Here is a 12,265-nt window from a genome sequence, read left to right as displayed (position 1 = left end):
GACAAGTCAATAAACTCTGTACAGAGCTGCAGAAGATGTTGGCTCTATATAAATACTTAATAAAATAATTATTATGAACTGATGACATGCCCATTAGCTGAGTCTGGAGAGGAAAGGAAGCGAGCTACACTAGTAGCAAGCACATAGTGGTAACGGAAAAAGGCATTCTGTGTGTCACTTTTCTTCTATACACATATGAACCAATTTTGTGTTTAGTTGGGCTTTAAGCGAAATGAAACCCAGCATTTCTTCTTTGAATGCTGTTCTACTAAAAAAAAAAGTACAAAGGGTTACACACAGGACTTATGCTGGGTACACACTATGAGATTTTTCTGGCCGATTCACTGTCAGATCGGTTATTTCCAACATGTCCAATTTGCTTTCAGATTGATATCTAAGCATTTTGCAATCGATTTTCCTATTAAAGTGAGCGGAAATCAATCGAAAAAAGGCTGGAAGATTGATCGGAAAGCAAATCGGACATGTTGGAAATAATCGATATGACAGTGAATCGGCCAGAAAAATCTCATAGTGTGTACCCAGCATTAGAAGTTCCCTGCCTGCAAAGTTGGACGCATCCAAACTTTGATAATGTTATCTTGTATTTAATTGTATCAAGTGAGGAATGTAAATAAACACTTCTCTGACACTGCAGGCTCTGATGAACAAAGTTAGACAATCAGAAAGCATTTCATCTTAAGTTAGAAGATGAATAAAGCAGTTATAAATAAAATGCAAAGTCAGCTCTCAGGGCAAAAAAAAATGTACTTTGGGAACGTATAATTTCTAAATGAATAATAATACTTATGCACAAAAGCAAATATGATAACCGTATGGCATGTAAAAAGTAGGAAAACATGTTTTTATTGAATATTATGTCATGGTTTTATACCGCTTTAAAACATGTTTGTTCACTGTAAAGTCACAAAACTTATTCAGTTTCATTCTTCCTATTTAGGGAAGAAGAATGAAATGGAAACCTAAAGTCGACGAATCCACAGTTGGTAGAAAATTGTCTGATCATAAATTAAATCGGCGATCAGATGCTGAATGGTTACAGCTCAAGCCCTTATCAGGTATTGGTGTATTTTTTTAAATAAAATTGTATATTTGTTGTCAGGTACTTGCATAAAGGCAAATGCGCTGTCTTGGCCGCACACCTCCTCGATCGCACTCCTGTAGCCGAGAAGCGTATGCATGTTACGGCCAAAACCAGAAATCGGCCAATTCTAGAATTGGCCGGCCGCTTCTAGAACTGGACGATTTGACGTCGGCCAAAGTCCAAAATGCTGGAAATTTCTGACATTGGCCGGCCAGTTCTAGAAACGGCCAAAGTCAGTCGGCCAAAGTCCAAAACACAGAAATCTCAGAACATCCTGGGCCCTGTCTAGCACCATGAATGGCACTCTGAACTTCCTCTCTGCTCTGAAATACACACAACAGCATAATAATCTTTTTAAAGAAAAGCATTTCTTAGTTACAGCTGATGCAAATCCTGCAATAAATCTGCAGTGTGTCTACATCCTGCTTTCTTGGGAGCAGACATATTGTTAACATCCTGTGCTTTTAAATTAGCTGCTCTGCTGTGGCAGTCAGGTCACAGGGGGAGAGATCAAATTACAGTGGTGATTAGTCACAGATGAGGGGGGAATGCATGGCTGGGGGTGCTTTGCTGGGGGCTTTGCATTGCTGGGGGTGCTTTGCTGGGCGCTTTGCATGGTGTGGGGTCTTTGCTGGGGGGCTGTGCATGGCTATGGGTGCTTTGGTGTGCACTTTGCATGGTCTGGGGGGAGGGGCTTTGCATGGCTGGGGGGTCTTAGCTGTGATCTTTGCATGGTGGTGGCTTGGGGGGGCGGCTTTGCATGGCTGGGGGGGGTCTTTGCAGGGTGCTATGCATGGCTGGGGGGGCTTTGCTGGGTGCTTTGCTGTGCACTTTGCATGGTGGGGGGGGGGGGCTTTGCATGACTGGGGGGTCTTTTCTGGGTGTTTTGCATGGTGGGGGGGGGCGGCTTTGCATGGCTCGGGGTGGGCTTTGCTGGGCTGAGAGGGAGGTTTCCAGCACTAGTACTCAGACCTCCGATCAGGGCGACCAGAGAGGTGGAGAGAGGCAGAGTGCGCGCGCGCTACCCGTCCGGACCCATACACTTCAATGCGAAAGTGTTCAATGATGTCACTTCTGCATTGAAGTGTATGCATCCTGCGGGATGCGTGAGCTGCTCTGCCTCTCTCTGCTTCCCCGCTCCGATCGCCCTGATCTGAGGTCTAGAACGGCAGCGGGGGAGGAGCAGGGCTTCCTGGCTGGCGGTTGGGAGGGGAGAGGAGAGCAGCTGGCGGGGGAGCGGTGCAGGAAACTTCTGGACTTGGCCGGCCAAGGTAAGTCGCAACGCGTTCTGGCCGGCCAAAGTCCAAAATTCACAGGCATTTTGTATATTGGCCGGATCAGCCGGCCACTTCGCATTGTGACCGGCCAGAACCCGAAGTGGCCAGACTTCGGGTTCTGGCCGTAACATGCACACTTATAAGAGTTTACGAACTGCACATGAGCAGAACCTCCCGGCCATAGGAGCTCGATTGTGGAGGCCCAGTTGAGTCGCATACATTTAATTTAGGTGACAACGAAAAACAACATAGACGACCTGAAAAACACTAAGGGACTTTATAGGCTACGGGGGCTGAAGAAGCCCCAGGTAAGTAAAAGTTTTCCTTTTGTTTCAGGTTTACTTAAAGCTGAAACGCCACTATATCGCAGAAGCAATCCCTTCAGTCCAGCTGATAATGGTGTGTTTGCTGCCACTGAATAAGTCCAGGTTTGGAAAATGAGTAGCAAGTTTCTAGACTGTCCTTACTTCACAAAGCAAGTACTGATTCATTGGAGTTTTTGAAAGTTCATAGCGGTCTTCAAATTCTTATGGAAAGATACTTTTTAATAAACATTTCAGAAAGTCACATCATTTAAAATAGAAATGTCAAACGTTTTTCAGGCAAAATGTATGAGCCTGAGGTTCTGGTGCATGAGGTGCACAACATTTCACTTAGAGTACCCAGATAGGTCATGGTGACCCAGAACCACAGGGTGAATATAAGGTGCTAAAAGAGACTGAAAAGCCATCTTACTAAAAAGCAATGCTAAATTTATTTTTGCTGCCTTAAAATGAGGTATTTGCAATAATTCAGCTTTTAGCGAGAACGTGTGGTTTCCCCATGCCGCATTACCCTGAATATGCAAATCATCTCTTTAAGCCCCTGAAACCCAAGTACACATCCAGGACTGCTGGTGTATATTAAGGCTTTAGCTTATACATTTTACAGAGCCACAAACATTTCTCTCTTGATTTATCTCATTGAACAATTTTTCAGTTTTTTCATAGAAAACATTTTAAACATCCAGCAAGTAGAAATGGCTAAAAATAAATAAGGTGAGAAAAATAATATTGAAGTTAACCAGGAACAACTTGCGATTTGATAATTTTGCTCATGCTTGGACAGAGCTGAAAAGAGAAAGGGGGAAACACATAAGAGGACACTATCCCTGAGATAACTTTTTCTTTAAATAGATTTCCGTACGATTTAATTGCAGTGTCAGAAACCATGGCTAATGTATCATATGATAGATGTGTTGATATGGGGCTGTTTATACACGCAGTTATAATCTCGGTGGGATGGGATAAAAGATGGTTCAGTGGGTTTTCTTAAAGGGATCTGAAAATGAATGTTGGGATTCGTGTATATAATAGTTTGTTGCTTTTATTTTAGGAACAGATGATCAGACTGTATCTGAAGGCCAAAGACTAAATGAAACAGAAATGACTTATGTGGGTAGTCTTCAGTCGCCTATGAAGGTTTTCGTTCCAGTTGATGAAGTGACACCACACAGTAACCGAGATGGACTATATGATGATGATCATAGTGTGGATGATGGACAATTTGAAAATAATCACCAAAAGGAGGGGATGCCAAAGAAACACAATCATAATAAGCACTCCCACCATTCACATGGTCATTGTCACTCAGGAAAGGATATGAAAAACACTGGAATTTCTAGTATAGCTTGGATGGTTATCATGGGGGATGGAATGCACAACTTCAGTGATGGTTTAGCTATAGGTAAGCACAGGCTTTGCTTTATTATACCCAGCTCTCGGTAGGAGTTGTAAAGGAAAATTATGACATGATAGTTGAAGTGGCTGATGCTGACTTGCTTACAAAAAATGCTGCTTGCCTGGCTGTTGTGCTAGTCTTTTGCTTTTAATGCTTAAATTACCATGTCAGAAGTTTTGACTTCACTCGGGCACATGCTTGTTGAAGGCGTTGCTGAAGTACAGAGATTAGAATGACAGGCAGGTACTGGTAAGCAATATCTTTAAAAGGTAATCAAAAATCGAATCACAAGATAAGTTATCTACAGGATATCAACCCGTTCTAAAATATGCTCGTCTCACCTTAAATTCCATAACTGAAAATAATACTGTAAGGGAACTCTGAGCTTACCAAGATAACAAATCTTTATTGGACATATTAGACAAAATGGTATAGAAAGCAGCATAAGCACTCCCACCATTAAAATAAAAGTTATGCGGTCCAGTCAACTGCCATAAAAGGACATTTTCCACAAGCAATCGAACAAAGGAAAACATAAATGCAAGTGATTGTGATTCTTTATCAGTTTTGCAATGCAATTTTGCATTTATCTTTTAACATAAAAGCACAATCACAGGTAAAATCTCTCCAAAAAGAATTGCAATTTATAGAAAAATACTTTTCACTACTACTATGTTAAAGTAGTAACCCTCCCTAGTGACTTAAAAATCGCTAGCATTTTGCAATTTGAAGCAAATCACTCTCAGTGGAAATGGGCCCAAAGAATTAAGACTGTTACTTTAAGGCGTGCTCTCCAATTAAACCAAATGCCGGTATTATCTTAAGGCCTAATTCACAGGATTATACACCAAAGCACGACATTCAGGGGTTGGACAAAATAATGGAAACACCTTGAAAATCAACAAAATATATTTTAATATGGGGTAGGTCCACCTTTTGCGGCAATTACAGCCTCAATTGTCCGAGGTATTGATTTATACAAATTGTGTATTGTTTCCAAAGGAATTTTAGCCTATTCTTCAGCTAAAACACCCTCCAGTTCTTTTAGAGACGATGGCGGCGGAAATCGACTTCTTACTTGAATCTCTAAAAATGACCATAAATGCTCAATAATGTTGAGGTCTAGGGATTGTGGTGGCCAGATGAGATGCTCAACTTCACTAGAATGTTCCTCGTGCCATTCTTTAACAATTCTAGCAGTATGGATTGGGGCAGTATCATCTTGAAAGATGGCATTCCCCTCCGGAAACAGTTCTTGAACCATAGGATGAACTTGGTCGCCCAAAATTCCTAAGTAGTTTCCGTTGTTAATTCTTCTATGAAGGGAAATCATTGGCCTGGCGGATTTCCAAGAAATATTACCCCAGATCTTCACAGAACCCCCGCCATGTTTTACGGTTGGGAGAAGGCAGTCTGGATGAAATGCTTCTTTCGGCTGTCTCCAAACGTACACTCGGCTGGAGATCGGAAATAAGGTAAACGATGATTCGCCAGAGAAAATCACATTTTTCCGCTGCTTGAGGGACCAATTTTGGTGGTTTCTACACCACTCTAAACGCTTTGAAACATTTGTCTTTGAGAGCAGAGGTTTCCCAATTGCAGTTCTTCCGTGGAATCCAGATTTGTACAGCTCCCGACGAACAGTTTTTGTGGAAACTGGGTTCTGTAGGTGTTCATTCAGCTCTACAGTGATTTTAAAAGCCGTGGTCTTCCGACCTTTTCTAACAATTCGATTCCGACGGTCTCTCTCACACAACTTCGACTTTCGGCTACAACTGTGCTTTGCTGAGGATGTTTTTCCTTCTCTTTCAAAGGCAGTCATTACTTTTGAGACAGTACCTCTTGAAATGCCACGCATTCCGGCAGTTTCTGTTCCAGAAGCGCCTGCCATACGAGCACCAACAATTTGGCCTCTTTGAAAGTCTGAGAGATTTGCCATTTTTATAAACTATAACTAACTTTGTTTTATATATCTGTAAAAAAACAATTATTTTAATTAAACATATCAAATAACCAAAAATAATAAACAAAACAAATTTAACATAAGTTTTGATTGCTTAAAACATGTTCAAAGATGATGCCAAAATGTTAGGTGTTTCCATTATTTTGTCCAACCCTTGTTCACTGAAGCGGTCCACCTTCAACCTTCTGTCACCCTGTGTGACTAGATGGCACGCCTCTCAGCACAATGCTGCAATGCACTCATTACTGACTCACACGGGGCACTGTCCTTGGCAGCACGGTGGCATAGTGGATAGCACTCTTGCCTTGCAACGCTGGGTCCCCGGTTTGACTCCCAGCCAGGTCACCATCTGCAAGGAGTTTGTATGTTCTCCCTGTGTCTGTGTGGGTTTTCTCCGGGCACTCCGGTTTCCTCCCACATCCCCAAAACATACAGATGAGTTAATTGGCTTCCCCCTAAATTGTCCCTAGACTATGATACATACACTACATGATACATACATAGACATATGACTATGGTGGTAGGGACTAGATTGTGAGCCCCTCTGAGGAACAGTTAGTGACAAGACAATAAACTCTGTACAGCGCTGCGTAATACGTCAGCGCTATATAAATACTTAAATAAATTAATTAATTTAAAAAAAAATGTGTGGAGTGTCAAACCTCTAACCAGCCCAGCCAGCTTACAATGTACAATGAAGGCAAATATGGCAAGTCACGAGCTACGGCCCTGTGTAGTGAGACTGCATTCCTGGCTGCATGTCCCAGAGGTAAGGATCCTTGGATGTAACCCGGGCTTTCAGTGGAAGTCTGCAATCCTCCGTATGGGCCGGGATCTGCAACTTCAGCCAGGTGTAGCTGCAGCCTTGGCAGAAAGCTGTAGTTTTATCCAGGGTTTGTGATGAAACAATGTAATATGGCTGGCAACCGAGGAAGAGCATGGTACGTTTCATCCATTTGGACTTCATCAGACATGATGAAGTCCGAGTGGTTGAAATGCCTCACGTGACTGGATGCTTACACTGGGTCCATGTGACCTTGTCCCCCGTGCCTCTGCTCTCTCCCTCGACCGCAAGCCATGCGATACTGTTTCATCACAAACTGCGGATAAAACTACAGAGGCTACAGCTACACCTGGCACAAGTTGCAGATCCCAGCCCATATGGTGGATTGCGGACTTCTGCTGGAAGTCTGGTTACATCCAAGGATCCTTCCTGCTGGGACATGCAGCCAGGAACGTCGTCTCACTCCACAGGGCGGTAGAGAGTTGCTATATTGTGCATCATTGTATATCGCAAGCTCGCTAAGCTGGTTACAGGTTTGACACTCCACATGTATGTGTCAGTAATTAGTGCATTGCGCTGAGAGGTGTTTCGGCTAGACACACAGGGTGGCAGAAGGTTAAAACTGGACTCCTTCAGTGAATGTCGTGCCTTGGTGGAAAATCGGTACTGTTATTCTCAATCAACAATTGGCTCACAAGTGATCAGGAAGTCAGGAGTCAATGAAAAAGGCTCCTGGCCGATGTACGGCAGGGACATGCTATTGCGTCCTATGCTCAGGAGCCACCAGCGTTAAAACTGCGCCGAATCGGACTTAGTCAGCCACAAGTGTGGTGTAGTTTTAATGATCGGCGGTTCCGAGCCAATTAAATAAAAACACATTTTTGTTTAAAAATTGTAATAATCTTCTAAGACTCAGCTTTTGTTGAAACGCTTCAAGACTGATCATGCTGCTGCTTGCAGGACCTTTCAGAAGTACACACTGGAATATGTGTACCACATGATAAAAATAATTGTAGAATACTTTGTTTTTATATATTAAGGGAACGTCTACATTTCCTATTACTTGCAGGTGCTGCTTTCAGTGCTGGTCTGACGGGTGGAATAAGTACCTCGGTAGCAGTATTTTGCCATGAGCTTCCCCATGAATTGGGTAAGATCACATCACCCTGTGTACAGTAGTGTAATTCTTCTTTAAAAGGAAATGTCAGTGTTCTGTAGATGAAAATCACAATTTAAGGATTTTATTAACTCCATTGCACATAACCTTATGTCATGCACATATTGGGATGAGCCACACAAGTAAACTTGCTTATAAATAAATAAAGAAAAAACACGCTAAGATGGAGAGCTGACTTCACTATAATAACATGCTTCAAGCCAGATTGTCCATTAAGCATAGTAGGTGTGTTTTTGCAGGCGCCATTATGAAGGTTCTAAAGTTTTGCAGGGTCTCTCCCCCTCACCTCCAAACAATTGCTAAATTTAGCACATGCCACTATCACCACAAGGATTGCTGATGGCCCTATAATTATCTATGCTATCCACCCCAAGCCCCCCCCCCCCCCCCCCCCCCCTCTGTTCTTTGAGATCCAGCAGATTACACCAAGGTAGAACATTTGAAAGGGTTCACTAACTTACAAACACCACTATATTTTGCTGTGGGGCCCCGTGATTTTTTACTATGCCTCTATGTGGGATAACTGATCTGCTGTTAGCCATAAAAATAAACTAAGCCGCTGCCTGAGGTAGCAAAAAGTCTACAACCATCCCTGGTGCTGTCCTGCACTGTGGGAGCAAAACAAATATGTCTGACTTGTCAACATCATAAGAATAAGCTTGTTGTTTTGGGGGTCATTTTATAGACAGGTAGGTTTGTTTTTTGTTTTGTTTTTCTTGCTTTTTTTACTGTTTGTTTATTTTTTTCAATTGTCCACAGTACATTTTATTTCCCCTTTGAGGCTTGATTCACACTAAGGCCCAGTGCACACCAAAACCGCTAGCAGATCGTCAAAACGCTAGCGGTTTTGGGAGCAGAGAGCAGATATTTGGCCGGGTGCACACCAAGCAGATTTTGTATGCGATCCACCAGCCGCATCAGCCAGTGAAAACGCTTGGCTATTGTATTTCAATGTGTGGTGCACACCGGCGGTTTGAGTTTTTTTAGCAAACCGCAAACGCGCAGCAGGAGGTGCGTTTGCGGCTTGGCAAAAACCTCAAACCGCTGGTGTGCACCATCCCATTGCAATACATTAGCCAGGCGTTTTTCCAGGCGGATGCGGCCGGCGTATCGCTCCAAAAACCGCTCGGTGTGCACTGGGCCATAAAGAGTTGTCCAGTCCTGTCAGTTTTTGATAGTTGGCATCAGTTTTGAATGGGGTTCTGTGGATGTGTTCACACATAAATCTGTACATTTTCGGTCCAGTCCTGTCAGTTTTGTATGAGTGTGTTCACACATAAAAGGTGTACATTTCTGGTCCAATCAGGTAAAACTGATAGAAAACTGATGCAAAACTGACAGGACAACACTGGAGTGGACCAGAAATGTACATATTTATGTGTGAACAAAGCCAAAGAGTGCAGCCTGCAGAGCTGTCATTGATCTTCAGTGTTTATAACCAAATCAGCCATGCCTTAAAAGATGCATGCAGAACAAAATGTACTTATCAGTTTTAGTTGTCTGTATAGATGCCCCAGGTCAGTAGGATATAAAGCCAAAATCATGAAAATAATTCTGCAGCTTGCACCTTTAACAGAAATGTAACACTGGCAGCGCTAAATTTTTTTTGTCTTCACAAGACATCATGGAAGGTACCAGGAAGAGGAATTACCAATAAGTCTAATTCACCATTTCTAGTAATTCCTGGAGACTGGACTGGAAAATTGGAACTGAAACATTGCCCAACAAATGTGGAGTTTTGAGTTCTGTTCATTAAATGTGTCAGATTTGTCTATAATATATTGTAAAATGAAAGCGGCAAACTATGTTGACAGTGATTTTGTGTCATCAGTCAGATTAAAGTGAAATATAACCCTGCATTTCAACTTTGCTCTAAAACATTATTTACAGTATATTCTATGCAACCAGCATTTTTTTTTTACTAGACCAGCATTGGAAGGGTTACACAGGGCTTTAAAGTTCCTGGAGATTTCTGCAGACGCATCCGAAGCTGAAATAGATACATTTTGTTTACATAAATGTATCTAAGTGTTGAATGTGACTCATCTCTCTGACTGAGCTGGAGGACAGCCAAAGTGTGTAACATTCAACACTTAGATACATTTATGTAAACAAAATGTATCTATTTCAGCTTCGGATGCGTCTGCAGAAATCTCCAGGAACTTTAAAGCCCTGTGTAACCCTTCCAATGCTGGTCTATTAAAAAAAAATGCTGGTTGCATATAATATACTGTAAATAATGTTTTAGAGCAAAGTTGAAATGTAGGGTTATATTCCGCTTTAAGCCTAATTTACTGTTTACACAAACCTTTGATAAAATATAATTGGAGGAACCTAATTTCACATTTTCTATGATGGGCTCTTTCATGTTGCGTGTTGTAATAATTTGAAATAAACTTTTTTTTTTTTTCCATGCGTTTCTATTGTTGCAGGAGATTTTGCAGTATTACTGAAGGCTGGCATGACTGTCAAGCAAGCCATTGTATACAATCTACTGTCTGCAATGATGGCTTATGTAGGCATGTTGATAGGCACAGCAGTTGGACAATATGCCAATGATATCACACTCTGGATTTTTGCCGTTACAGCTGGCATGTTTCTATATGTTGCACTAGTTGATATGGTAAGGAACAGTTAAAATGAAAAATTGTTGTTGTTTTTTTTTACTGGGTATTTCTTGATTATTTTGAAAGTAAAACACGCTAAACAAGTTTGGGACATCCTAAAATCACTCCTATTTAATGGCTCTGTGAGAAATTTTTAAAGCACCCCTGAATTTGAAAAAACCTGGCCAAACACACATAAGGCATACGGGTGAAAAATTGGAATATCGTGCAAAAGTCCATTTATTTCAGTAATTCAACAAGGTAAAACTAATAAATGAAATAGACTCATTAGATGCAAAGCAAGATATTTCAAGCCTTTGTTATAATTTTGATGATTATGGCTTAAAGCTTCAGAAAAAAACCCAAAATCTCAGACTATCATATACAGGATCTTCTCAAAACATTAGCATATTGTGATAAAGTTCATTATTTTCTGTAATGTACTGATAAACATTAGACTTTCATATATTTTAGATTCAAATACACACAACTGAAGTAGTTCAAGCCTTTTATTGTTTTAATATTGATTATTTTGGCATACAGCTCATGAAAACCCAAAATTCCTATCTCAAAAAATTTCATCCGACCAATAAAAGAAAAGTGTTTTTAAAACAAAAAAAGTCAACCTTCAAATGATTATGTTCAGTTATGCACTCAATACTTGGTCAGGAATCCTTCTGCAGAAATGACTGCTTCAATGTAGCGTGGCATGGAGGCAATCAGCCGGTGGCACTGCTCAGGTGTTATGGAGGCCCAGGATGCTTTGATAGCGGCCTTAAGCTCATCCAGAGTGTTGGGTCTTGCGTCTCTCAACTTTCTCTTCACAATATCCCACAGATACTCTATGAGGTTCAGGTCAGGAGAGTTGGCAGGCCAATTGAGCACAGTAATACCATGGTCAGTAAATCATTTACCAGTGGTTTTGGCACTGTGAGCAGGTGCCAGGTCGTGCTGAAAAATGAAATCTTCATCTCCATAAAGCTTTTCAGCAGATGGAAGCATGAAGTGCTCCAAAATCTCCTAATAGCTAGCTGCATTGACCCTGCCCTTGATAAAACACAGTGGACCAACACCAGCAGCTGACATGGCACCCCAAACCATCACTGACTGTGGGTACTTGACACTGGACTTCAGGCATTTTGGCATCTCCCTCTCCCCAGTCTTCCTCCAGACTCTGGCACCTTGATTTCCGAATGACATGTAAAAGTTGCTTTCATCCGAAAAAAGTACTTTGGACCACTGAGCAACAGTCCAGTGCTGCTTCTCTGTAGCTCAGGTCAGGCGCTTCTGCTGCTGTTTCTGGTTCAAAAGTGGGTTCATGCTTCCATCTGCTGAAAAGCTTTATGGAGATGAAGATTTCATTTTTCAGCACGACCTGGCACCTGCTCACAGTGCCAAAACCACTGGTAAATGGTTTACTGACCATGATATTACTGTGCTCAATTGGCCTGCCAACTCTCCTGACCTGAACCCCATAGAGAATCTGTGGGATGTTGTGAAGAGAAAGTTGAGAGACGCAAAACCCAACACTCTGGATGAGCTTGAACTACAATAAAAGGCTTGAACTACTTCAGTTGTAGTGTAATGAATCTAAAATATATGAAGGTCTAGTGTTTATCAGTACATTACAGAAAATA

General features: G+C 41.7%; 1 protein-coding gene across 2 annotated transcripts in view; it reads left to right on the top strand.

Annotated features, from left to right (window-relative positions):
* Positions 1-12,265, top strand: part of SLC39A10 (solute carrier family 39 member 10) — a 173,859-nt gene that overhangs the window by 145,961 nt on the left and 15,633 nt on the right. For both annotated transcript variants that reach the window (XM_068244850.1, XM_068244851.1), the window contains exons 6-9: positions 959-1,076; positions 3,754-4,104; positions 7,915-7,995; positions 10,455-10,645. In XM_068244850.1, coding sequence (XP_068100951.1) covers positions 959-1,076; positions 3,754-4,104; positions 7,915-7,995; positions 10,455-10,645 — 741 coding nt within the window. The remainder of the gene's footprint in view (positions 1-958; positions 1,077-3,753; positions 4,105-7,914; positions 7,996-10,454; positions 10,646-12,265) is intronic.

This window comes from Hyperolius riggenbachi, chromosome 7 (assembly GCF_040937935.1).
Source record: "Hyperolius riggenbachi isolate aHypRig1 chromosome 7, aHypRig1.pri, whole genome shotgun sequence".
Classification (NCBI taxonomy): Eukaryota; Metazoa; Chordata; class Amphibia; order Anura; family Hyperoliidae; genus Hyperolius; species Hyperolius riggenbachi.
Note: the sequence above shows the minus strand (reverse complement) of the source record. Positions and strands in the feature narration are given on the sequence as shown.